Source organism: Callithrix jacchus, chromosome 22 (genome assembly GCF_049354715.1).
Source record: "Callithrix jacchus isolate 240 chromosome 22, calJac240_pri, whole genome shotgun sequence".
Taxonomy (NCBI): domain Eukaryota; kingdom Metazoa; phylum Chordata; class Mammalia; order Primates; family Cebidae; genus Callithrix; species Callithrix jacchus.
Genome location: NC_133523.1, coordinates 14,133,332 through 14,159,638, shown reverse-complemented (window position 1 = coordinate 14,159,638; position 26,307 = coordinate 14,133,332). Strand labels below are relative to the sequence as shown.

Below are 26,307 nucleotides of genomic sequence, written 5' to 3'. Positions count from 1 at the left end.
GTCCCAGCTACTCAAGAGGCTGAGGTGGGAAGATCACTTCATCCCAGAAGGTTGAGGATGCAGTGAGCTGTGATTGTGCCACTGCACTCCAGCCCGGCCAACGGAGCAAGATCCTGTCTCAAAAAAAAAATCATATTAAAAAAGAAAGAACATCCTGGTCAACATGGTGAAACCCCGTCTCTACTAAATATACAAAAAAAATTAGCTGGGCATGGTGACGCGTGCCTGTAATCCCAACTACTCAGGAGGCTGAGACCGGAGAATTGCCTGAACCCAGGAGATGGAGGTTGCAGTGAGCCAAGATCGCGCCATTGCACTCCAGCCAGAGTAACAAGAGCGAAACTCCATCTAAAAAAAAAAAAGAAAGAAAGAATATGCTAAATGTGTTTTGTTATGTGAATTTCACCTCAACAGCAACAACAAAAAATAGGCCAGGCGTGGTAGCATGCGGTTATTATCCCAGCCATTTGGGGGGCTGAGATGGGAGGATCACTTGAGGCCAGAAGTTCAAGACCAGCCTGGGTAACAAATTGAGACCTCCATCTCTACCAAAAAAAAAAAAAAAAAAAATTAATCAGCCAGGTGTGGGGCATGCAACTGTAGTCCCACCTACTCAGGAGGCTGAGGTAAGAGGATTTCTTGAGCCCAGGAGTTAGAGGTTACAGTGAGCTATGACGGTGCCACTGCCCTCCAGCCTGGATGACAGACTTCATCTATAAAAAATAACATTCATATTATTAAAAATATTATTTGTATTACTATGTAATAAAAATATTTTTTATTTTATGAAATCTATATTATTTTTACAGACTTCATTTATATATAATAATAATAAAGGCTGGGCATGGTGGCTTATGCCTGTACTTCCAGCAGTTTGAGAGGCCGAGGCAAGGACATCATTTGAGGTGAGGAGTTCCAAATCAGCCTGACCAACGTGGTGAAACCCCGTCTCTACCAAAAATACAAAAAAAATCAGCCACATATGGTGGTGCATACCTGTAGGCTCAGCTACTCAGGAGGCTGAGGCAGAAGAATCACTTGAATCTGGGAGGCAGAGTTTGCAGTGAGCCAAGATCATGCCCCTGCACTGCAGCCTGGGAGACAGAGCAAAACGCCTTCTCAATAAATAAATAAATAATAAGAGTAATAATAAACCTGGTCATCTTCCAGAAGCAGCCCCTTGTAACCTCTTCCCAGCCACTGTGCCTCCAAAAGAAACTGACATCCTGACTTGTTACATATGGTTTTCCCTGCTTTAGAACTTTATATAAATGTAATCATAAAGTGTATACCTGTCATTGTTTGGGGGGTTTTAAAAGTTATCATTTTTTTAGAGGTGGGGTCTCCCTAGAGCAGGGCAAGGAAAAAGAAAAAAAAAAGATAGATACGAGGTTCTTATGTCACCCAGACTGGAGCGCCCTGTCTATTCATGGGCATGATCATCGCTCACTGCAGCCTCGAACTCCTGGACTCAAGCGATCCTCCCCCCTCAGCCTCCTGAATAGCTGTGATTACTGGCATTTTGTGGCTTTGGTTTGGTTTTGGCTCAACATTGTGATTGATTCACCCAAGTTCAAGTTCAATCATCATTAGTTTGTTCTCACAGCTGTATGACATTCTGCTGTGTGAAGAGCTCGTAATATATTCCTTCTACCTCTAATGCATACTTCTGCTGTTTCTAATGTGGGGCTATTATGCATTGTGGGGCGGGGGTCATGTCTATTGGATGTCTACCTAGCAGTGGAATTGCTGAGTCAGAGAAGATCCAGCCAATAGTGTTAGTAGATCTGCCAAACCATTTTCCAGCATGAGCGAATTGGTCTACCCTCCAGCCAGCCGTGGATGAGAGTTCTAGGTGCTCCATATTCTCACCAGCATTTGTTCAGCCTGTACTCATTTTGCAGAGAAGGCAACAGAGGCTCAGAGAGAGGGGCAAGTGCTGCCTCCCGGTTGGGGAGGGAGTCTGGCTCCTTCTTGCTAGAAGCCTGGTCGGCCACCTCCTCTCCTCCTCCCCCGAACCTCCAGCATCCTGTCCCCACTGTGTCCTCCCAGCCTGGCTGTGGGGTGGGGTGGGACAGACAGGGTCACGTGGAGTTGGGTTCCGAGGGAGGAAGCCAGGCAGGAGGCAGGGTGCAGACGGCTGCTGAGTCTGGGGCTGGTCAGGAAACCAAGGTAAGAGAGGGAGGGCAAGGGGGGGAGCCCCATGGTGATTCCTGGAGGCAGAGCTGAGAGTGGGGAGGGGGCCAAGACGAGGGCAGTGTGTGGGCAGACACTGGGCACAACTGCCACTCTCTCGTCCCCCAGGAGACCTCCCCCACCATGGACCCACCGTCGCCGAGCCGGACCTCCCAAACCCAGCCCACAGCCCCCTCTTCGCTGACTTCCTACCGCTGGCACACAGGGGGCGGTGGGGAGAAGGGGGCTGGAGGGTTCCGCTGGGGCCGCTTTGCTGGCTGGGGCAGGGCCCTGAGCCACCAGGAGCCCATAGTCAGCAGCCAGCCAGCCCCTCGCTCCATATTCCGTCGGGTCCTCTCTGCGCCTCCCAAGGAGTCACGGACCAGTCGCCTTCGACTCTCCAAGGCCCTCTGGGGGAGGCATAAGAACCCACCGCCTGAGCCAGAGCCAGAGCAGGAGGCCCCAGGTACATGGTTCCCCCACCCCAAGCTGGGGCTGGGCTGGGAAGCCGGATGCTTGGGTTTTGTCTGCCTCCGGAGCATCAACCCTGCAGACACAGGAAGTTGTGGGGAGTGCAAAAGCCCAGCAGGAAGTGGCTGGGGCCCAGCTACCCTGTTCCCTCTTTCCCCCTAAAGAGGGTAGGAGGAGTTGCCAGGGTACTGTGGGCAGAGGGTCCCTCTGAGGAAGGAACCATGAATGTAGACCCAGGATGGTATTGTCCAGAGGCTAAATGGCTCTTGGCCCCAGTGGGTCTCTCCTTCAGTGACCCAGGTCCATCCTTTCCTACCTGGATATCCATCCCCACACTGTCTCCCACTCTCCTCCCTTCTAGCTTCCGTGTCTTTGTTTCTTCACCCCTTAAGCCTCAGCCTCTCCATCAGTTCAATGAGAATCATGATCTCTCCTTTGGAGAGTATATCATTTCATTTGCTCATATCCATTCATTTACTCTAGCAGAGGGTTGTGGAGCTTGTATTGTGTGTGCCAGGCACTGAGATCACACCAGTGAAAGAGACAGATGACACTCCCTGCCCCATGGAGCTCACAGTGTAGTGGAATTGACAGTAAATATGTCAGCAAGAAAATGACAGATGGGCCAGGCACAGTGGCTCATGCCTGTAATCCCAGCACTTTGGGAGGCCAAGATGGGTGGATTACCTGAGGTCAGGAGTTTGAGACCAGCCTGGCCAACATGGCAAAACGCTGTCTCTACTAAAAATACAAAAAAAGGTATCCAGACGTGGTGGTGGGTACCTGTAATCCCAACTACTCAGGAGGCTGAGGCAGGAGAATGGTTTGAACCCAGGAGGCAGAGGTTGCAGTGTGTCGCGATTTCACCACTGCACTCCAGCTTGGGTAACAGAGGGAGACTCCATCTCAAAGGGGAAAAAAAGAAAAAGAAAATGACAGATTGTGCTAAGTGTCACACAGCGGGACCTAGAAGGGTAATGGATATCACAAGAAATTAGGGCTCAGGAATGTAACACTAGCCCAGGACCCAGCAAATTTTAAGCGATCCTTTAATAAGTGGCATTAACATTTGTTGCTCCTGGCGGTTAAAACAAAGGAACAGACAGGCAATCTGGGAGGGCTGATTCAGCCCTTCTATTTCCTGGAAGCTCATTTAATTCTCACTGCATGATCGTAGCTCACTGCTGCCTTTAATTCTGGGGCTCAAGTAATCCTCCCACCTCAGCCTCCCAAGTAACTGAAACTACAGGCACACACCACAGTGTCAGGCTATTTTTAAAGACAGGGTCCCACCAGGCACGGTGGCTCATGCCTGTAATCACAGCACTTTGGGAAGCTGAGGCAGGAAGATCACCAGGTCAGGAGTTCGAGACCAGCCTGACAAACATGGTGAAACCCGGTTTCTACTAAAAATACAAAAATCAGTCAGACATGGTGTTGTGTGCCTCTAATCCCAGCTACTCAGGAGACTGAGGCAGGAGAATCACTCGAACCTGGGAGGAGGAGGTTTCAGTGAGCCAAGATTGAGCCACTGTACTCCAGCCTGGGAGACAGAGCAAGACTCCATCTCAAAAAAAAAAAAAAAACCAAGAGGGCCAGGATCACTGGCTCATGCCTGTAATCTCAGTACTTTGGGAGACTGAGGCAGGCAGATCACCTGAGGTCAGGAGTTTGAGATCAGCCTGACCAACATAGAGAAACCCCATCTTTGCTAAAAAAATAAAAAATTAGCCAGGCATGGTGATGCACGCCTGAAATCCCAGCTATTCAGGAGGCTGATGCAGGAGAATTGCTTGAAGTTGGTAGGCAGAGGTTGCAGTGAGCTGAGATTGTGCCACTGCACTCAGCCTGGAAGCCTGTAAGACTCTGTCTTAAAAAAAAAAAAAAAAAAAAAAAGACAGGGTCTCATTATGTTGCCCAGGCTGGTCTCAAACTCCTGGTCTCAAGCAATCCACCCATCTCAGCCTCCCAAATGTTGAGATTAGAGGCATGAGCCACAATACCCAGCCCCTGTCCTGTTTTTAATCTCTCAGACCCACTTACTGTCTTGGTGAAGAGAAGAATGCTTGTAACTGAAGCCCAGTCCAACCATTCACAAACTGTGTGGCCCTGGGCAAGTCACTCAACCTCTCTGAGCCTGTTCTCATAGCCCTTTGAATGGCTTTTGGAGGATTCAATTCAAGAAGGTGTGTGATATACAGGGTACTGGGCACAGAGTAAGTGGGCCGTGTCTGCTCCCCATGGTTAGTGGGGACAAGGCCCACACAGAGGTGAAGTCTTGCCCAAGGTCATACAGTCTGATATGGCTGCCGGGGAAGGGCACCTAGAAGGGAACCCACCATGAGCCTTGGGGAATGGAAAGGGTGGTCTGAGGGAGAGAAAAGGTCTCTTAAGTCCCCCAGTGTCTCTTCTTCTTACCAGAGCCAGAGCCGGAGCCAGAGCCGGAGCCCCCAGCCCCACAGATCCCCGAGGCCCCCACACCCGATGTGCCTGTCTGGGACATTGGGGGCTTCACCCTGCTTGACGGGAAGCTGGTGCTGCTTGGAGGCGAGGAGGAGGTGAGAGGGGGCACCTGGGCAAAGGGAGGGAAGGAACAAAAAAAAGGAGGGCAGAACAGAGGCAGGGGCTGAAGGGAGGATGATGGGAAGGTGTCTGTCTCTCCCGCTGTCTGCCTGCCTGCCTGCCTGCCTCCCCTCTCTGACTACCCACTCCTGCGGGAGAACAGGGTCCTCGAAGGCCCCGGGTGGGAAGTGCCAGCTCTGAGGGCAGCATCCACATGCTCATGGGAAACTTCAGGGATCCAGGTAAGCTTGAGGGGCAGAATGTCTGGGGCATTTGGGAGGCTCTAAAAGTTGGGCAGAATCTAAGATGATTCCAACCCCACAACCTCCCACCGCTAACTATCCACAGATCGGATGCCTGGAAAGACAGAACCAGAGACTGCTGGTCCCAACCAGGTCCACAACGTTCGGGTAAGGCAGCCAGTGAAGCAGGGAGCTAGAGGGGAGAGCCAAGACTCTGAGATCCTCAGAACTGAAAGGCCACTCTTGCTGGGTGATCTGGGACAGGTTGCTGACTCTTTCTGGGTCTCAGAGTCCCAATGTGTCGAATGGAGCTAATGAAAGAACATTCTCTAGGGTTTGTTTATGGGAAGCCAATAGAGTGTGCAGGAGCCAGGCAGGGCGGTGTGCAGCTGTAGTCCCAGTTACTCGGGAGGCTGAGCAGAGAGGACTGCTTGAGGCCAGGAGTTCAAGACCAGCCTGAGCAACATGGAGAGACTCCATCTCTTTAATAAATAAATGAATAGTGAAGGAGAGTATAGGATTGATGCTTTATAAATGGGAGCTTGGGGCAGGCACAGTGGCTCACACCTGTAACCCCAACATTTTGGGAGGCTGAAGCAGAAGGATTACTTGAGACCAGGAGATCGAGACCAGCCTGGGCAACACAGCAAGTCCCCAACTCTACATGGTAACACTCACCTGTAGTCCCAGCTGAGGGAAGAGGATCACTTGAGCCCAGAAAGTTGAGGCTGCAGTGAGCCATGATTGCATCACTGTACTCCAGCCTGGGTGACAGCGCGAGATCCTGTCTCAAACAAACAAATGAAGAAACCAAAAAAAATGGGAGCTGTTCGTTGCTCTTACTATTCCAGCTAATACAGCCTGAGCTTGGTCTTGGTCCTCCAAGACCAGTAGACCCTCTGGGATATCTTAGGAGGGAAGCAGGTGCAGAGGGAGCACAGATTTCAATCCAGCTGATATTCCCTTCCCCACAGGGGTTGCTCAAGAGGCTGAAAGAGAAGAAAAAGGCCAGGTTGGAGCCAGGAGCCAATGCTCCCCGAGATGGGTAAGGGTGTATGGGAGGCTGGAGGGGCTGAGGTTCAACACTGCCCCCTACTCCTGCCTATCATTCCAACCTTCACCAAACACCCCTCGTGGCCTCTGTGTTCTACCCCACATCAGTTGATGCTGGGGATATTGAATGACCTAGCACTGAGCCAGGGTGGGGGCAGTCTGACACAATGACTCTAAAATGTTTTAGAGACTAATGACTTTAAAATGTAAATTGACTCTAAGTCAATAAAGTGGTCTGGGAGGGTCAGGGAAGGGACCCTTGAGCTGAGAGTTGAAGGGTGGATGGAAGTTAACTTGGCCAAGAGAGGGTGGGAAAAGCATTCCAGGCAGAAGGAACAGCAAGTGCAAAGGCCAAGAAATGGCCGAAAGAAGCAACTAAAATAAGGCCAAAGGGGCTGGGCCAAGTGGCTTACACCTGTAATCCCAGCACTTTGGGAGGCCAAAGTGAGCAGACTGCTGAGTCCAAGAATTCAAGACCAGCCTGGGCAACACAGTAAGACCCCCCCCCTCCTTTTTTTTTTTTGAGACAGAGTCTCACTCTGTCACCCAGGCTGGAGAACAGTAGTGTGATTTCGGTTCACTACAACCTCTGCCTCCCGGGTTCAAGCGATTCTTCTGCCTCAGTCTCCCGAGTAGCTGGGACTACAAACACATGCCACCATGCCGGGTTAATTTTTGTATTTTAGTAAAGACAGGTTTTCACCATATTGGCCAGGCTGCTCTCAAACTTCTGACCTCGTGATTCACCTACCTCAGCCTTCCAAAGTGCTAGGATTACAGGTGTGAGCCACCTCACCCAGCCGTGAGACCCCATTTCTACAAAAAAATACAAAAATTAGCCAGGTGTGGTGGCAGGCACCTGTATTCCAAGCTATTGGGGGGGGCTGAGTGGGAGGACTGTTTGAGCCCAGGAAGGAGATCGTGCCACTGCACTCTAGCCTGGGCAACAGAGACTCTGTCTCAAAAATAAATAGGGTTGGGTGTGGTGGCTCATGCCTGTAATCCCACACACTGGGAGAACAAAGTGGATGGGTCGTTTGAGGTCAGAAGTTCAAGACCAGCCTGGCCAACATGGTGAGACCCTATCTCTACTAAAAATACAAAATTAGCTGGGCATGGTGGCACACGCCTGTAATCTCAGTTACGTGTGAGGCTGAGGCAGGAGAATTGCTTGAACATGGGAGGTAGAGGTTACAGTGAGCTGAGATCATGCCACTACACTCTCACCTGGGGGACGGAGCAAGACTCCGTCTAAACAAATAAATTAATAGGGCTAGGCATGGTGGCTCACACCTGTAATCCCACACTTCAGGAGGCTGAGGTGGGTGGATCATGTAAGATCAGGGGTTCAAGACCAGCTTGGCCAACATGGTGAAACACCATCTCTACTAAAAACACAAAAATTAGCCAGGCATGGTGGCAAGCACTTGTAATCCCAGCTACTTGGGAGGCTGAAGCAGGAAAATCGGTTGGACCTGGAAGGCGGAGGTTGCAGTGAGCTGAGATGGAGCCACTGCACTCCAGCCTGGGTGACAGAACCAGACTGTCTCAACTAACTAAATAAATAAATAAGATAAAACAAGGCCACGGAGGCTTGAGCTCAGAAATGATTAGCCAGGCACGGTGGCACATGCCCGTAGTCCCACCTCCTCCTGAGGTGGGAGGATCGCTTGAGCCCAGGAGTTCTAGGCTGTAGTGTGCTATGCCTATCTGGTGTCTGCACAAAGTATGGCATCAATACGGTGACCTCCCAGGAGTGGGGGACCACCAGGTTGCCTAAGGAGGGGTGAACCGGCCCAGGTTGGAAACGGCGCAGGTCAAAACTCCTGTGCTGATCAGTAGTGGGATCGTGCCTGTGAATAGCCACTGGACTCCAGCCTGGGCAACATAACAAGACCCCGTCTCTGAAAAAAAAAAGGAAAGAAAAGAAAGTGACGGATTAGGTGGAGGGAGATGAGGTGACAACATCTAGCCTCTGCTGGGTCATGTAGGTCACCAGGAGGAGTTGAGTTTATCCTAAAAGCAAGGAGGTGCTATGGGGAGGAGGCCCAGGGGAGAAATAGGATCAGATTTGGGTTGAAGTCCTTCCCGGCCTTCCTCTACCCTTCAGGCTATGGGGGATGGGGAAGAGGCAGATGACCATATGCTCATCCGCCCCCTTCCCAGACCCCCCAGTGCTCTAGGCTCTAGGGAGTCGCTGGCCACACTCTCTGAACTGGACCTGGGCTCCGAGCAGGATGTTCGGGTCTGGCCACTGCACCCCAGCCTCCTGGGGGAGCCCCACTGCTTTCAGGTAAGTGCGGGCAATCCACCTCTGTCCTACCTCCCACCCTTTGGCTTCACCCTTGGCCTCAATCACACCGTTGGATTCTCCATCCCAACAGGTAACGTGGACAGGCGGAAGCCGCTGCTTCTCTTGTCGCTCGGCAGCTGAGAGAGACCGGTGGATCGAGGACCTTCGTCGCCAATTCCAGCCTACCCAGGTCATTGCCCTTAGAAAAGTGGGACACGGAGACCCCACCCCACACGCCTGGCCCGCTCCTTCCACTCTTCCCAAAACCAGCTCGCTCCATAACCGGCGCCCCCAATACACCTGCCCCGCCTGCTTCGTTGCAACGGCTCCAAGACTCCCCTTCCATCTACTACCAGCCCCGGGAATATCAGACCCACCCCTTCTGTCCACTCCCAGCCCCACTCGTACCCAAAACCCTGCCTACCAGGCAATCGCGAAGTCTTCACTCCAGGACTACTCTTCTATACCCTGGGGCCCGGAACTCCCCCGGAAAGCCCAGAAAAGCTAGAAGACTTCCGCTTAGCCACCTCGGGACTCCCGCGGCTCTACCTCTTTCCCCAAAGGCCCAGCGATCTCCCCTAGAGACCCGGCGCACCAGCTTTGAGGCTCCTCACTTAACTTGTGGTGCGCTCTTTGGGGTGCCAACAAACCAAAACGCTTCCCCCACCCCACTCCCATCTGCAGGACAACGTGGAGCGAGAAGAGACGTGGCTGAGCGTGTGGGTGCACGAGGCGAAGGGGCTTCCCCGGACAGCAGCGGGGGCACCTGGCGTGCGCGCAGAGCTGTGGCTGGACGGCGCGCTGCTGGCACGCACGGCGCCTCGGGCCGGTTCCGGCCAGCTCTTCTGGGCAGAGCGCTTCCACTTCGAGGCGCTGCCACCGGCACGTCGCCTGTCGCTGAGGCTGCGCGGCTCGGGCCCGAGAAGCGCGGTGCTGGGCCGCGTGGCGCTGGCGCTGGAGGAGCTGGGCACCCAACGCGCGCCTGCAGCTGGCCTAGAGCGCTGGTTCCCACTGTTCGGGGCGCCGGTGGGCGCAGCGCTGCGGGCGCGGATCCGGGCGCGTCGCCTGCGCGTGCTGCCGTCCGAGCGCTACAAGGAGCTGGCAGAGTTCCTCACCTTCCACTACGCGCGCCTCTGCGGGGCCCTGGAGCCCGCGCTGCCAGCGCAGGCCAAGGAGGAGCTGGCGGCCTCCATGGTGCGCGTGCTGCGGGCCACCGGCCGGGCGCAGGTGCGGCACCAAGACAGCGCGGACAGGGCGACCAGGGGTAGACAGATAACGCGCTTTGGGCAGGAGTTGAGGTGCAGACCTGAGTTGTAACCGTAAGGGGCGAGACGCCTTGAAGGGCGGGCCTGAGGGCAGCTGTAAGGGGCGTGGCCCGAGTATCACCTGTAAGGGGCGGGGCACCTAGAAGGGCGGGGCCCGAGTCTCAGCTGTGAGAGGAGGGACCTGAGCATCGCGCGTGAGGGGCGGGGCCCAAGTTGAACCTCAGCGCTATAAGGCTTAAATTTCTGCTGTGAGGGTTGGAGGTTCCGGTTTCAGTTATGAGCCCAGCAGTAAGAACTGGGCCTAAGCATCAGCTACGAGAGGCGAGGCCTGTGCCTCTGGTGTGAGGGAGGAGCCAAGGGTCCGAATTCCCTTGGACTCAGTCTGCAACCGGTGCAAGATGACCCCTTGCCTTTCCCAGGCGCTGGTGACTGACCTGGGCACTGCGGAGCTGGCGCGCTGTGGAGGCCGTGAGGCGCTACTGTTCCGGGAAAACACATTGGCCACCAAGGCTATCGATGAGTACATGAAGCTCGTCGCACAGGATTACCTCCAGGAGACCCTGGGTGAGCTGGGTGGGGAGTCCGCGTCAGCGGGCTGCTGGGTGAGCTAGGGGACCTGGGTGAAGTTCTAGGAGTCCCTGAGCGACCTAGTAGTGAGTGGTGTTTTGGGGATGCTAGGATCCTGGGGTCAATTGGGAGCTCCCCCACATGTTGGGCGCCTCCTTAGTAACCTGGAGATAAGGTTAGAGGATGGGTGTGGAGGGTTCTGGTGGTCATGTCCCCGGCCCCTATCTGGCTGTGCTGAGCTACAGGACAGGTTGTGCGGCGTCTGTGTGCTTCCACTGAGGACTGTGAAGTGGACCCCAGCAAGTGCCCAGCCCCGGAGCTGCCAGAGCACCAGGCCAGACTTCGGAACAGCTGCGAGCAGGTCTTCGAAACCATTATCCATTCCTACGAGTAAGAATCAGGGCCCCAACACCTTAGTCCACCCCTGCTTACCATGCTAATCCTGACCTCCAGTTTAGGGTTGCCAGATAAAATACAGGAGACACTCAGTTAAATTTGTTGCAATAATTGGGACATGCTTATACTAAAAAATTATTCATTTGAGCCAGGCACGGTGGCTCACACCCATAATCCCAATACTTTGGGAGGCTAAGACAAGAGGATCGCTTGAGCCCAGGAGTTCAAGACCAGTCTGGGCAACATAGCAAGACTCCATCTCTACAAAAAGCTTTCTGTAAATGAGCTAGATGTGGTAACATGCACCTGTAGTCTCAGCTACTGAGGAAGGTGAAGCTGGAGGATCACTTGAGCCCAGGATTCAAGGCTGCAATGAGCTATGATCATGCCACAGCACTCCAGCCTGGTTGACAGAGACCCTGTCCCAATTAAAAATAAATATATAAATAAAAACTACTCCATTATCTGCAATTCACGTTTAACTGGATATCCTGAATTTTTTGGCACATCTAGCAACCCTATCACCATGCTATACCATCTGACCCCAAGTAACCTGAGACCCAATTTCTTGTCCTGTAACCACAGGTGATTCCATACCCCCAATTCCATGCCACTGGCTCCAGTTAACATAGGACCTCAATCCTATGACCTCTGATTCAAGATGATACCCCAAGTCCATGATAAGTGACCCTCCACCTCAAGTCCCATGTAACTAATCACAAGAGACCTGGGATTCCTATCCCTTGACCTCTGACCCTAAGTTAATCTGTATACCTAATCCCTGACTTCAGTCAAGTGACTTCTAACCCCAGGTGACCTCCGGAGCCCCAATTCTACTCCCTTTCTCATACTCTGGCTCCCTAATCCCATGTCCAATAATAAGTACTTCCAAGCTCATAACCTCTGTCTTCATGTGACCCTGTACCCTCAACTTTAAGAATACTGTCCCCAGCGATTGTCATAGCTACACCATAAGCCATAATCTCATGCTGACTCATAACCCCAAGCATTGGTATCTCAGATAGTCCCAATCCTAGGGATCCCAGACTCCAGGTTCAGTGAGAAGGAGGCCTATAGAGGCTTCATGAATAGCTTCCTGGAGGATCATGGCAGTCATGCAATGCTTCTGGGACTCCCGACCTTATGACCTTAACCCTTTATGCCCATAGCCTCCCCCTCTGACCATTCATTGCCTCTTCTGCACCAGCTGGTTCCCTGCAGAGCTAGGCGTTGTGTTCTCAAGCTGGCGAGAAGCATGCAAGACACGTGGCTCTGAGGCACTGGGCCCCCGACTGGTGTGTGCCTCCCTTTTCCTGCGGCTCCTGTGCCCTGCCATCCTGGCACCCAGCCTCTTTGGTTTAGCACCAGAGCATCCAGCACCCGGCCCAGCCCGCACCCTCACACTGATTGCCAAGGTCATCCAGAACCTCGCCAACCATGCTCCGTAGGTGCTGGGGAACTAGGGCTTGGGGGGGGGTACCATGCTGGGAGTGTGGGGGTGGCAGGCACCTGGCCTGACCCACCCAGCCTGGCACTGATCCAGGTTCGGTGAGAAAGAAGCCTACATGGGCTTCATGAATAGCTTCCTGGAGGAACATGGACCAGCCATGCAATGCTTCCTGGACCAGGTGGCCATGGTGAATGTGGATGCCACACCCAGTGGTTACCAGGGCAGCGGCGACCTGGCCCTCCAGTTGGCCGTCCTGCATGCCCAGCTCTGTACAATCTTTGCTGAGCTTGACCAGGTATGGCCTGAACCCAAAGCAGGGAGGTAGGAAGGCTTGGAACACTCTGACCCCAGAGACTTTGCTCAGTCTCCGTCCTGTGTGCCTCACCAGACAACCCGAGACACCCTGGAACCGCTGCCCACTATCCTGCAAGCCATCGAGGAGGGCCGGCCTGTGCCCGTGTCAGTGCCAATGCGTCTCCCACTGCCCCCGGCCCAGGTCCCTTCCAGGTAACCTCAAGTCTGGTCTGGGGTCTAAATGGGTAGGAACAGAAGCAGGGCTCAGACAGGGGTCAGAGGTGAAGATGGATCATTGTGAGCAGAGGTCAACCCCAGGGTCAGACTGGAATCACAGGTTACAGAAAGGGAGGGTTAGGTCCAAAGTCACACGGTGTTTGAGGTCAGGGATGAGAGAAGATGTTAGGGCCTCAGGGATGAGGGGAGAGGTTAGGGCCCCAGGTGGGCTGGATCCAATTAGATCTGACCAAGTCAAGGGTCATAGAGAAGACAGGATTATAGTCAGAAGTCAAGGACAGGAGCCAGGCTCAGTGGCCCACGCCTGTAATCCCAGGACTTTGGGAGACTGAGGCAGGAGGATCACTTGAGGCTAGGAACTCAAGACCAGCCTGGGCAACATAGAGAGACCCTATGTCTACTAAAAATAAATAAATAAAATTCGCTAGGTGTAGTGGCATGCGCTGGTAGTCCTAGATATTTGGGAGGCTGAGGCTGGAGAATAGCTTGAGCTCCGGAGTTTGAGACTGAAGTGAGCTATGATCCAGCCACTATACTGCAGCCTGGGGGTGATGGAGTGAGACCTCGTCTCAAAAAAAAAAAAAAGAACAATGTCACCTGGGGTTGAGGTCACTTCTGGTCAGGTCGGGATGGGGTCATCTCAGGAGCCAGTAGAGGGTCTGAGATTCTCCATCCCATTCCTAGCCTCTCCGCAGGGGAGAAGCCCGGCTTCCTGGCCCCCCGGGACCTCGCCAAGCACACCCCTCTCATCTCCAAGAGTCAGTCTCTGCGCAGCGTTCGCCGCTCAGAGAGTTGGGCCCAGCCACGGCCCGACGAAGAGCGTCCCCTGCGGCGGCCCCGGCCCGTGCAGCGCACGCAGAGTGTCCCGGCCGGGCGTCCTGCCCGCCGCCGCCAGTCTGCCGGACCCGGGCTGCGACCCAAAGGCTCCCTGAGCACGGGCCCAGCCCCCCGCGGCCGGCCTTGGACCCGGGCCTCCGCCTCGCTGCCTCGGAAGCCGTCGGTGCCCTGGCAGCGCCAACTGGACCAGCCGCAAGACCGAAATCGGGCACTCAGCACGCACAGACCTGTGAACAAGGTAAGGTCAGGCCCAGGTCCGCGCCTGGGGAGTGGGGAGTGGCAAGGGGTAGACAGGGACGCGACTGAGGAAGACTGAAAGGCCAGGCAAGTCTGGATTCAAGTACCCAGCTCGCTGCGCTGTGTTTCCCCCGGCCAAGCCCGACCCTCTCTGAGCTTCAATTTCCCCAGCTGTACAGCAGGAAGGATGTTCCCCAACTGGGCAAGGCGGCGATGACGCTGAGCGCTTGGGCCTAGGAGGTCAGGGTCTGCGGGGAGACGCAGGGGCGGGACGACGGGTCAGATTACAGCTGCTCTCCCACCACAGCTGGCGGAGCTGCAGTGCGAGGTGGCGGCTCTGCGTGAAGAGCAGAAAGCGCTGTCCCGCCTCGTGGAGTCGCTGAGCACCCATATCCGGGCCCTGACGGAGCAGCAGGAGCAGCTGCGGGGCCAGGTTCAGGATCTGGACTCGAGGCTCCGCTCTGGGTGAGCCCAGCCCTCTCCATTAGCCCTGCCCCCAGGTGGGCCCGATCCAATTAGATCTGAGCAGGCCCTGCCCAAATCACGCCTGGTACGACCACGCCCCCCAAGCTGGCCCTATGTCTGTCCAGGCCCCGCCTCTGGCAAGCCCCGCCCCCAGATGGACCCACCCCACGCAGGTGGGCCTGGGACCCTGGCAGAGTCTCTCATCCAGGCCCCCCCCTCCAGGAGCCCCTCCCAATCTGGCTGTGAGATATCTCAGCCTGGGCACTCCCTCAAGCCCAGTCACGACCCCACCCAGGACTGGACAAGCCCCGCCTCCAAGGGTTGATTGATAGGTCCTATTATTCCCACTATTCCAGTCCTTCTTCAAGCATATTTAGGCCCCGCCCTCCAGTCGGAACAAGCCCCGCCTCCAACCCAAGCTCCGCCCCCTGGCTGTCCAACCAGAAGGGGGAGGGGACTTCCTTAACCTCCGACTTTCGCCCCCATTCCCTGACCTCCACAGGAGCTCAGAGTTTGATTCAGATCACAACCTTCCAAGCAATGAAGGGCACAGTCTGAAAAGCCTGGTGAGACTTCCGTCTGAGCCCTGGGGCAAGTCTGGGCAGTAGAGGAGTAAGGGTTGGTTTCTGAACCCCATCGCCTGGTTGGTTTCTGAACCCCATCTCCACTGCCTCCCCAGGAGCACCGCCTAACTGAGATGGAGAGAACTCAGGCCCAGCTGAGGGATGCTGTACAGAGCCTGCAGCTTTCTCAAAGGACGTGGGGGTCTCGGAGTCAACCCCAGCACCTCAAAACACCCTGCCTCAATGGAGACACCACCTGAACTGTCCATCCCGCCCCACCCCACGTGGTCTGGGAGCAGAGAGACCGCCATCTTGGGGGAGGTGTCTGACCTTGCCTTAGCCCTACTTGGCCTACAGTGGGGAGTGGAACTGCAGGTGCCAACCACCCTGGCAATATGAAGTTGCCCAGTAAAATCTTGATTTCAGTAACATTGGTGGTTTCTTTGCCCACTAAGAATTGCCAGTTCTTAGTTCCCAATCCCTATTTATCTCTCCCAAATTCTCACCTAGTTAGAAATCTCATGGAGAGGGCCATGTACTCCAGTTCTCACCAGCTGTGTGACCTTAGACCTTCGTTCTCTAGGAGCCCTTGTTTTCTTATCTATGAAATGGACATAAAGTTCCCTACACAGTGAGAGTATCTATAGTTAAAGGCGTTCAATAAAAGGTATTCACCATTGTTATAGGCAGCTGCTTCTCAATGAAGCAGGGACTCTACCCCTGGCAAACCCACAGATGAGAGCATCTTCCTAGGCCCTCATGTCAGGGAGGCCATGGGTCTGGGAGGCAGCTGAAGGAGGGGAATCAGGTATGAAGATGCTTGGATTCTGTGTATGAATGATTGGATAATGAGTCATTCAAATCATGGGTGAATGGATGGGTGAGGGGTAGAGTGGATGGAGCAAATAGCAGATGGGTAGGTTAGCGTTTGCTGAATGTTTGACCTAGTAGGTGAGTCATTGGGTAGACAGTTAACCAGGTCAACCTCAGCCTCTCAAAGCACCCTGCCTCAATGGAGACAACACACACTCAATGGGTGGGTATGTCTACCTAGAAAGGGCCTGGTTCATAGTAGGAAAAATATTTTGAATGTTGTGATTATACGTACATATGTTGAAGTCTCCTGAGACTGAACTGGTCAGTGGAGAAACAATAATGAACTAGAGAGGACCCCTGACTTCATGGAACTTACATGCTATTGGAGAGGCCAAATAGGCAACTGGTGGTTGGATATTTGGGTGGCTGAGTGGAAAGATATGTATAGGGATGGTTGGGTACTTGCTTGGTTGTATGGATAAATAAGTATTTGCTTGGGTGGTGGATAAATGGGCAGGTAGATGGGAAGTGAATGGGTGGGTTGAGTGGGTGTTGGGGTGGATGAATAGGTGGTTGGAGGGGTGGGTGGATAGGTGATTAGTTGATTGGATAGGTAGATGAGTGATTGATAGATTGAACAAGTGGATGAGATGGCTGGGTGGTTGGATATCTGGATAAATGGTGGACAAGAGAAGACCACGGGCCATGATGTGTGTCTGATGGAGTAGTCCTGGAAGCTGTGATCCTGGGGACTGGGTGGAGAAGGTGGCTTACCACTAAAGACCTAGGGCAACTCTAGGGGCATGGAGGTGCTGAAGTCCAGTGTGGATGATGGGGAAGGAGGGAGTGAACTTGTGGTTGGAAGGTAGCTGATAGAGCTCAGGGAACAAAAGGCTAAAAATTGGTTGGGTGGAGTCTTCATTGACCTATCAATGATCCATGGGGGAACTTTTCTGCCCCCTCCCCACTCTTTTAGTGCTTTTAGCGAGCCTACCATTGGAAGTACCAGTGGGGTGATGAGGAGCCTTTGGGGGGGTGGGACGACAAGGGTGTTGTCATGGTAACGGGGCCTCTCCCTAGACTCAGGCCGTGCGGGCCCTTTAACGGTGACCCACTTGGCCACTCCCAACATGGCGGCGCGCCCGCTGGTCGGCCCCCCCTGGGGCGGCGCGGGGGGGGGGAGGGGGCGCCCCGGACCTCCCCATCATGGCGGCGCGGCGGGGCTGTCGCGCTGAGGTCACGGCGGCGCGCCGGGGGGGCGGGGCAGCGGGGGGAGCGATTTAAAGGGACAATGTCCCCCGAGCGGTGGAGGCGGCGGCGGCTGCGGAGGCCGCGGCACCGGCACCGGGAGCGGCAGCGGTGGTAGCGGCAGCGACGGCCACACCAAGGAGGGGAGCTCCGAGCCCCGGCACCTGGCCGGCGGCGCCGCCTCCCCGGTGAGGCCCGGCCCGGCCTGGGGAGCCCGCGGGTGGGGCGGAGCCGTAACGGGGCGGGGGAGGCCCGGGCCGGGCCGGGCCAGGCGGGACCCCCCAGGGCGGGGGCGGGGGCGGGGCCTTCAGGGGCGGGGCCTGGGCGGGGGCGGGGCCGTGCAGGTGGGGGGAGGGGCGAGGGTCTTGGGGCAGGTGTCCCCCCTACATCGGTGCGTCCCGCGGGGTCTCCCGCCCCGGGGTGCAGGGGCGGAGGGCGCATCCCCCAGACCCTGGGGCCCCCAGGAGTGGACTTGCGCGGCGCAGCCCCCACCTCTGCGACCCCTGGGAGGCGTCCGGGTGGGAGCCCCCTCCCCACGCTGCCAAAGTGCTCCGAAGTTGCGGTCCCGCCCGTTCCCTGCGGGCAGTGCCCACCCGATGGACAACCGCAGGTGCTTCCTCCGGGCCTGGGTAGGGACCCCCACCAAGACTGCCAGCCCACGGAGAAGCCCCCTGGGAATCCCCAGGCCCCCGAGGGCAGCGCCTGCAACCAGGCCTGGCGCCCCGGCCCCGCCCCGGTTGCTTGGGCCCGGCCTCCCCACCATCTCCCTGGGGAGGGCGCCTCATTCCTGCCCTTCACTTTCCGCCGTTACCTTGAAGGTATTTATAGGTGGAGCGGACAACCCCCGCTCCCCAGGGTCCCCATTTCTGGACCAGGAGCCCCATCGTTTTCTTTCGCCCGAGGACTAGAGCAATCTTGGTTGGGGGCTGGGGGGAATGGAGGAGCCCAGGCTGGGTATGCAAGAGGGATAATGTTGGGGAGAAGCGAAGGGGTTAATGCTGGGGTCACTGGAGGCTGTGGTTGTGGAGGGGGTGAAGGGGTTAATGCTGGAGAACCCTAAGGTCCTGTGTTGGGGGAAGGGTTGGAGTGTGGGAAAAGTGCAGGGATCGTTGGTGTGGGACAACCCAATGGAGAAAAGTAAGGGGATAATGAAGGGAGACTCCTCACAGTGTATAGGATCGAAGTGTACAAGTGGCTGGGATTCTTGCCGAGGAAACGGCATGGCAGTAGGATGTGCATGTGCATGGGTGTGAGGGCCGGACTGGGGAAAGTGCAGCTGTGTGTGAATGGAGGCGTTTGGAGAAGTGGTAAGATTAATGATAGAAGAAAACCAGGTGGCTGAGTATGCTTGTGTCAACATGAGTAAACTGAGGCAGTGCAGGATCTGTATAAAGGGGAGGAGTTATTGATGAAGAGATGGAGGCATGCTGAGGGTAGGGGCCATTGGGATAGAAGTGTGTGGATAAGGTCTCAACACCATAAGCTCACCTGGGCTGGGAGGTAAACTGAGGCAGTGAGCGGCAAAGGTGAGAACCGAGGTTTGAGGGAGGGGAAACTGAGGCAGATTCCCTTTCCTCCATCCCCTAAGCACTTCCCTCTCTCTGCCCCCAGGCCCACAATGCCCTGCTGAGCCAGCCCAGCTGCTGAGTGGAACCAAGCAGAGAGAATCCAATGGAGGGGACCCTGGCGGGCAGCCTGGCTACACCAGATCGTCCCCGAGGCCCAGAGAGACTGCCCGGCCCGGCGCCAAGGGATAACATCGAGGGTGGGGCCGAGGCTGCTGAGGGGGAAGGTGGCATCTTCCGTTCTGCCCGTTACCTGCCTGTCACCAAGGAGGGCCCCCGAGACATTCTGGATGGCAGAGGTGGCATCTCTGGTAAGAGGAGCATCCAGCTCATTCCCCAAGGCTCAGAGAGAACCAAGTCACCTGGTGCAGCAGCGGCTGAGCTGGGATGCTGATTCTGCCTGTGTTCAGAGCCTTTTCTTTGCACTCTGTTTAGTTTCTCATTTGATGATTGTGAAAACAGGTGCCCTGGGAGCTAGTGACGAGACCAAGGCTCCCGACTGGGTGGTGTGAAGCTGGGATTTGAACTCAGGTCAGCCTGGCTCCCTCCTCTGAGCATACTGATTGGGTACAGAGGACCATCTCAGCACCCCAAGCTCCCTGCCCCCAGCCCACTTGTTCCACAGGTATTCCCCACTTCTGTCAGTCTATCCCAGCTCCCTCTGGTTGTCTGGGTGTATCCTGCTCCTGAGCCATGGGCCAAAACAGTTTGGACCTTGTGACGAGAAAAGCTGGGTAGTCAGGGATGCTGGCCACCCCTTAGTGTCTCAGTTTACCCATCTAAAAGTATCTCACACTCTCCCCACCTCCAGATGTGTTATCCATTCTTTAAATACTGAGCATCTTCAGTGTGCCAGACTATGCGCCAGGTGCTGGGAAGACAGCTGTAAACAAAAGAGGCAAGAATTCCTGCCCTCAGGGGGCTGACACTCTAGTAGGGGAAATGGACAACAAGCAACTAAATAAATATCAGAAGGACAGGTAGTGACAGATGCTATAAAGGCATTAAACAGAGTGTTGGGATCATGCCTGAGAGACCGGGAGAGCCTCCCTGAGAGAGTGGCATTTGAATGGAACATGGAGTGAATGGTGGGAAGGGCATTCTGGGTAGAGGGAACAGCAAGTGCAAAGGCCCTTTGGTGGGGAGGAGCCTGATGTGTCCAAGGACCTGGTAGGAGGCTGGTGTGGCTGGAGAATAGCAGGCTGATGCATCAGACCCCGCCCCCATCTCCAAACACCTCATCAAGGGCTTCCTACATGCCAAGGTTTTTGCATGATCACCTTCTTTCATTCTCCAAAGAACCCTGTGAAGGAGCATTCATTATTATTATCCTGTGTCAGAGATAGGGAAACTGAGACCCTGGGTTGTGACATAAGTTGCCCAAGGTCACCTAGCCAATGAGTAACATGGCTTGACAGCCCTCACTCTTAACCACCCCCCAGATCCTTGACCTACTCCAGCCACCTTCACTCTCATGATGCTTAGAATTTTTTTTTTTTTTTTGAGACGGAGTTTCTCCTTGTTGTCCGGGCTGGAGTGCAATGGCGTAATCTCGGCTCAGTGCAACCTCCGCTTCCTGGGTTCAAGCGAATCTCCTGCCTCAGCCTCCCGAGTAGCTGGGATTACAGGCACGCACCACTACTTCCGGCTAATTTTTTGTACTTTTAGTTAAGACAGGGTTTCTCCATGTTGGTCGGGCTGGTCTCGAACTCCTGACCTCAGGTGATCCACTGCCTTAGCCTCCCAAAGTGCTGGGATTACAGGTGTGAGCCACTGCACCCGGCGAATGCTTGGATATTTATAAATGTACAGCACCTTCTAGGGGCTGGGCACTGGGGCACAGAGGTGACGGAGCATACACCATCCCCCCTCTCACAGATCCCACCGTCTGAGGCTGGAAAGACAGATGTTATGACCTGGTGTTAAGTCACCAGGTGCTATGACACAGTGGCTAGGGCTGTGCTGAAGAAAGGACCCGGCAGGTTGGGGGAAAGGGAGTTCCTGCAGGAAGTGAGAAGGAGGATGAGGGACAATGAGCCAGACCAAGGGGGCAGCAAGCATCTAGGCATCGGGCTGTGTACATGCAGAGGCTTGGAGGTAGCTGGTGGCATCTGTAGGTGTCAGGCAGTGGGGTGGCAAGGTGAGACCCCAGAGGGCAGAGGGCACACCCAACTCCAGAGTATCAGCGCTCAGGGAAGCTTAGTAATTCCCTCCTCTAAGTCATTAATAACTGAGTTAGTAACAGGCTCAGAGACAGGCAGGATCTTGTGCCAGGTTGCATAGCCGGCCAAGGCAAGGCAGGGCCTTTGATTTTGTGGGAGCCTGAGCATACAGGCTCTGGGAGGTCCCAGGGTCCTCTCTGGGTCTGGTTCCGAGGGACTGGACATCTCTTCTTTGCCTGGCAGACTCCCCAGGTCTGGAGAGGGGAAAAGCAGGCAGGTAGGTGCATTCTCACTCCCCTGGGAAATCATACAGGGTCTCATGCATACATCTGTCTTATAGCTCGGGGAGGAGGGAAATGTGGCTGCGGATGGGGGACGGGCCCTCCCTTGAAGGTTTCCCTCAGCAGCTGGGGTCAGGGGTGGGAATGGCTTAACTCGGAGTGAGGTCACGGCCTGGACGTTGGAGGAATGCCTGGGTTTGGGACACCACATCTCTCTTACTGCCCTCTTGGCCCACTTGACACCCCCTTCTAAGACACAGGCACCTGCCCTACTAGTCTTGTGATGCCTATAAATAGGAACAGGCTCTGGGGCTGCGATTCCACCCCAAAGCCTGGGCCTTCCTCTATCCCCACTCATCCCTTGGAGCCCCCTGAAGTGGCCACCTCCAGACTTCTCTGCCTGGACAGAACGGGTGTGCCCACTGCCTCCCCTATCCTTTGTTATGGCTGTTGACCTGGCGCTCCCACACCCCCTCTGCAGCCCCTACCTCTCTAGTTGGACCTCGCAGGTTCAGAAAAGACTCAGTGGGCTGAGATGGTCTGTATAGATTGATGAAGAGTCTGGTACATACCTGGAATTGTGTTGGGAACAGACACATCATTTCTGTTCTCTTGGGGCCCCAGCCTGGGGGGGAAGTCGGAGCATGGAGTGACCAGGCCTGAGGCTCTGGGTCTAGCCACCAGCTTCCACCCTGAGACATCGCTGAGCCAGCTCTGACCCCCGCCCCCAAGGCCTCCCACCAGCCTTCTTCCCCTCTACTGCACTTCTCTGGATGGAGCATTTACTTCGATCTTGCTGGCACCCATCGCTGGCCCTGCAAGACTGGGTCAGTGGCTATTCCCATTGAAGAGGAAGAAACCAAGTGGGAAAGGCACGGCCTTCAGGGCACCCCTGGGGCCTTGAACTCGGATCTGCCTGGCTCCAGAATCTAGATTCTTGGCCACTCTATCAAGTTGGACCCCAGGCCTGGAGTTCAGGCTGCACACGGACACCCTTTGCCATCAGCATTTGCAAACTCTCTCGGGGACCCCAGATGGCAGGAGCCAGCGAGGGCCCCTTGGCACGGCCACTGCCTGAGGGCTGTAACCCAGGCACTTCATCTGACCCTTAGGGACTCCTGGATCCCCATCAGCTGTGGAGTCCTCTGGGTGAAGCCCCCACCCCCAAGGTGTCTCGGACACAGGGCCCTGCTTGGCCTGCTTCCTCCAAAGTCACTGCCACTAAAAATAGGAGCCTCGCAGGAATTGCTCAGACAAAGAGGCCACACGGTCCCCTGGCTCTTGGAATTCTTAGACAACAGCAATCGCAGAATCATCAAATCTGGGACGCCTGGAATTTGGGGAGCTTGGGGTCCCAGAACCTCAGAAGCAGGATGCCCAGGACCCTCAGACCCACACCTCTAGGTCACACTAGGGCTGGTTATATGTGAACCAGTTGCCCTCCCCTGAAAATAGTCAAATCTATGACTCACATGTTCTCTAGAGACCCTGTTTCTTGGGGAGCCTCACTCCCTTGGCTGGGCCACGCCTTTCTTTCCCAACTCTGAACGCCCTCTCCAACGCCCCCATCGCAAATCCAGCCCTTGCACCCAAGCACAGCTCTGCTGCCTGTCAGTCTACCCCGGTGCTTCTCAAATGGGGGTGATGCGCCTCCCCCTCTAGGGCACACTTTGATAATGTTTGGTGGCACTTTTGGTTGTCATGACCGAGAGGGGGAGGTGCTGGCATCTGGAGGGTGGAGGCCAGGGATGCCGCTCACCATCCTGCAATGCACAGGACAGACACCACCCCAGAAAATGACCTGGCCCCACATGCCAATAGTGCTGATGTTGAGAAACTTTGCTGTAGATTATGCAGATTTCCATTACCCGCTCCCCACCTCACCTTCCAGAGGTCACACAGCAGTCACAACCCTTCGCTTGAGTTCAGAAGAAAGACCCGCAGCCAGTGACCACACCTTTCTGACCAACACCCCCTCCCTGCTCTATTTCCATTTCTAGCCCTTGACTCCCAACAGTCAGCTCTCAATTTCTTGGGCCAATTGGATGATGAGGGATTGGATAAAGAATTCACCCCAGCCCTATCCCTTTTTCTGGACCATCCTCAAATTGAGGCTAATCCAACAATTGCATCTGTCGGGCCCTGGACGGGGCACAAGTTCTCCCAGCGTGTTAACCTTGGCCCGAGCAATTGGCCTGCTCCCCGATTGGCAAGCTCGCCCTCGTCAGGCAAGCGTGGCGGGCAGAGGATACACAGGCCAGGATTCCTGTGGTCGCTCCAGGCATTGGCTCCACAGGCAGATAATAGAGAGTTGGCTCCATCTGTGTTGGTGGGGATGGGGTCTCGGGAGGGGATTGGATTTTAGGACATAGACCTGGGAGAGGGTGCAGAAGGCAGGGACGGGCTCTCCGCAACTCAGGTTAGAACAGGCACCTCGTTCATCATCTGGCAAGGATTTGTGGCGCACTTGCTTCGTGCCAGGTGCTGGGACGCTACAGTGAACGAGGCCAACAAAGTCCCTGCTCTAGTGAGACTGCATGTTAGTGGGGGACCCAGCAAGCAGTCATCCTGAGAAAGAACCAGGTGATTTCAGAAAATACTAAGAAAGAAATGAAACAGGTGCTGAAAGAGAAAATCACAGGGGCTCATTTTAATTAGGTGGTCAGGGATGAGTGCCCCAGGTAGAAGGCATAGCAAGTGCAAGGGCCCTGAGGCCAGAAAGAGTTAGGTGGGCTTGGGGCTTCCCTAGGAGGCCCATGCAGTTAGAGTGGAGGCACTGAGGGGCCAGGAGAGAGACATGAGATTGGAGAGACCAGCAGAGGTCTGACCTCATAGGGCCTTGCAAGTGGCAGTTAAGAGTCTGGTTTTCAAGCCTGGCGAGGTGGCTCACACCTATAATCTTAGCACTTTGGGAGGCCAAGGTGGGTGGATCGCTTGAGGTCAGGAGTTTGAGACCAGCCTGGCCAACATAGCGAAAACCCATCTCTACTAAAAATAGAAAAATTAGCCAGGCGTGGTGGCGCATGCCTGTAACCCCAGCTACTCAGGGGACTGAGGCAGGAGAATCATTTGAACCCGGGAGGCAGAGGTTGCAGTGAGCTGAGATCGTGCCACTGCACTCCAGCCTGGCCCACAGAGTGAGACTCCATCTCAAACAAACAAAAAGTCTTGTTTTTATTATAGGTATAATGAGAAGCCAGGTGAGTTTTTACCAGGGTAAGGCTTGTAAAAAACCACCCTGGCTGCTGGGTGGGGGGGAAGAGAGGATGGTTGGAAAGCAGCAGGCCCGGGGAGTCCCCCAGGAGAGCCAAGGAGACTCCTCCAAAGAAACCCCTTTCAGGGCTCAGGATGGCAGAGGCCACAGGCCTCTCGGGGAGAGGGATTGGGAGCCAGCAGGGCCCTTCCGAGGCACCTGGCAGGGCTCCTGGAGCTGGGGTGTGGAGGGCCCCGGCCAGGGGGACCCCAGCCCCTCAGGGTCTCCCCTCTCTGTTGCAGACGGGCAGCCCCATCCCGACCTCAGCGAAGCCCTCCCCCGTGCCACCTCCGCCACCCATCGGATCAGCAGCTGGTGAGTGCCATGCTGGCCCTGACCTTAGGGAGGGCAGGGGGGCAAGCAGGACATGCCCAGGCCTGAGAGAAGCCCCTGGGGAATGAGAAGGGGATAGGAGGGAATCAGGAAGCCAGGCAGGAGGAGGAGGCAGCTCCCAGCAGGCAAGCCCCTGGGCGTGTGCTAGGGGTTGGGGGAGGTCTGGGATGAACACAGAGGGTCAACTCTCATTATCCCTGCCAGGAGTAGGCCCAGAGGGGCAGGAGCCTGGAGGTTGGACCCTTGGAGTCCTCTCTCTGCCAGGTGACCCTTAGAATGATACTAGGCCTCTCTGGGCCTCAGTTTTCTCATCTGCAAGGTGGAGTTCACAAGATCCATCTCATGAATTCGCCTTGAGGGTCCAAGGGGCATTGGGTGACAGCAGGAATCTGCTGATGGTCCCTACCCTTTATTAAATGGCTTGGCAGGTACTAATAGGTCATAGTAATTTTTTTTTTTTTTTTTTTTGAGACAGAGTCTCACTCTATCACCCAGGCTAGAGTGCAGTGGCACGATCTCGGCTCACTGCAACCTCCACCTCCTGGGTTTAAGGGATTCTCCTGCCTTGGCCTCCCCAGTAGCTGGGATTATAGGAACCCGCCACCATGCCCGGATAATTTTTGTATTTTTAGTAGAGACAGGGTTTCACCATGTTTGCCAGGCTGGTCTTGAACTTCTGACCTCATGATCCGCCCACCTCAGCCTCCCAAAGTGCTAGGATTACAGGCATGAGCCACTGCAGCTAGCCAATAATAATATTAATTAATTAATAATAGCTGCTATGAGCTAAGCTCTGAACATGTGTTTATCCCCACTGGATCCTCACGACAGCCCTAGGAGCGTAGTTAGCATCACATGTCACTGACAGAGCTTAGAAACGTGACCTTGTGGTCTCCACTCAATATCCGGATGGAACGTTTCCACATCTGTTCGATGAACATGATTGGAATCTCCCAATAGAGGCAGGATCTTGCAAAGGAAGGGGGAAACCAATCATGAATGGTCATAATAAGAACCCACACTGGGCCAGGCATGAGGTGAAACAAAGCACTTCCCAAGCACGGAGTTGTGTCATCTTCACCCTACACCCTGTGGGGTCATTGAAAGGTTGTGGTTGTGAGCCTTTAAGCACCCGCCTTGTGTGAAGTTTTTGTTGACGATGGCTATGAGAAAGCTCCACAGACGTTGCATAAGGACAAAGGGGTTCCCAGTTCTTGGAAGTGATGCCCATTTTTAGGAATGGAAAACTGAGGCCCAGAAAGGTTATCCTGCCTCCCCCAACCCCACTCCCACCCCCCACCCTTGAAGGTCCTGATCACTGGGGCCAAAGCATGAGCAGGGATCTTCAGCCTCTCCTGACTCTGCCCTTCCAAGGACGGGGAGATGCAGGGGAAAAAGGAACGTTCCTTTGAACTATTCTGCCACAAACAACTTTCACCAAATCTGGGGCAGAGGTGAAGCTAAATTAGCAAAATCACCCCAGTTTGGGGAGGACCAAGACAGAAGCAGCCTGGAGCACAAATGAGAGCCTTGGGTCCTCCC

At 55.0% G+C, this 26,307-nt stretch overlaps 2 protein-coding genes across 20 annotated transcripts in view; both read left to right on the top strand.

Annotated features, from left to right (window-relative positions):
• Positions 1-2,096: 2,096 nt before the first annotated feature.
• On the top strand, positions 2,097-15,536 carry RASAL3 (RAS protein activator like 3). Of its 2 annotated transcripts, XM_002761847.6 has the most exons (18): positions 2,097-2,172; positions 2,305-2,641; positions 5,068-5,204; positions 5,372-5,450; positions 5,557-5,618; positions 6,425-6,495; positions 8,670-8,796; positions 8,888-8,986; positions 9,481-10,023; positions 10,481-10,625; positions 10,874-11,018; positions 12,232-12,468; positions 12,568-12,769; positions 12,863-12,981; positions 13,690-14,080; positions 14,387-14,544; positions 15,047-15,110; positions 15,224-15,536. In XM_002761847.6, exons 2-18 carry the CDS (start codon positions 2,320-2,322, stop codon positions 15,365-15,367), a joined length of 3,045 nt encoding a protein of 1,014 aa, XP_002761893.5. In that variant the 5' UTR covers positions 2,097-2,172; positions 2,305-2,319; the 3' UTR covers positions 15,368-15,536. The 2 variants fall into 2 exon arrangements, with proteins under 2 accessions (XP_002761893.5, XP_035141874.3); XM_035285983.3 differs by lacking the exon at positions 15,047-15,110.
• Positions 15,537-17,200: 1,664 nt separating this feature from the next.
• WIZ (WIZ zinc finger) overlaps positions 17,201-26,307 on the top strand; it is a 28,394-nt gene continuing 19,287 nt past the window's right edge. For 7 of the 18 annotated variants that reach the window (XM_078358977.1, XM_078358973.1, XM_078358970.1 and 4 more), the window contains exons 1-3: positions 17,201-17,359; positions 18,783-19,047; positions 24,675-24,747. In XM_078358977.1, the coding sequence (XP_078215103.1) occupies positions 19,027-19,047; positions 24,675-24,747 (94 nt within the window). In that variant the 5' untranslated portion in view covers positions 17,201-17,359; positions 18,783-19,026. Of the gene's footprint in view, positions 17,360-17,517; positions 17,801-17,954; positions 18,698-18,782; positions 19,048-24,674; positions 24,748-26,307 lie in introns of those variants that run through there. The other 11 variants (XM_078358971.1, XM_054250476.2, XM_035285985.3 and 8 more) reach the window with 6 other exon arrangements.

Excerpts from the sequence above, each read along its gene's own strand:
- RASAL3 (XM_002761847.6), top strand. The coding sequence starts at position 2,320 with ATGGACCCACCGTCGCCGAGCCGGACCTCCCAAACCCAGCCCACAGCC. Across the intron at positions 5,205-5,371 it reads TGCTTGGAGGCGAGGAGGAG|GGTCCTCGAAGGCCCCGGGT; the intron begins GTGAGAGGGGGC and ends GCGGGAGAACAG. Across the intron at positions 12,770-12,862 it reads TCTTTGCTGAGCTTGACCAG|ACAACCCGAGACACCCTGGA; the intron begins GTATGGCCTGAA and ends GTGCCTCACCAG.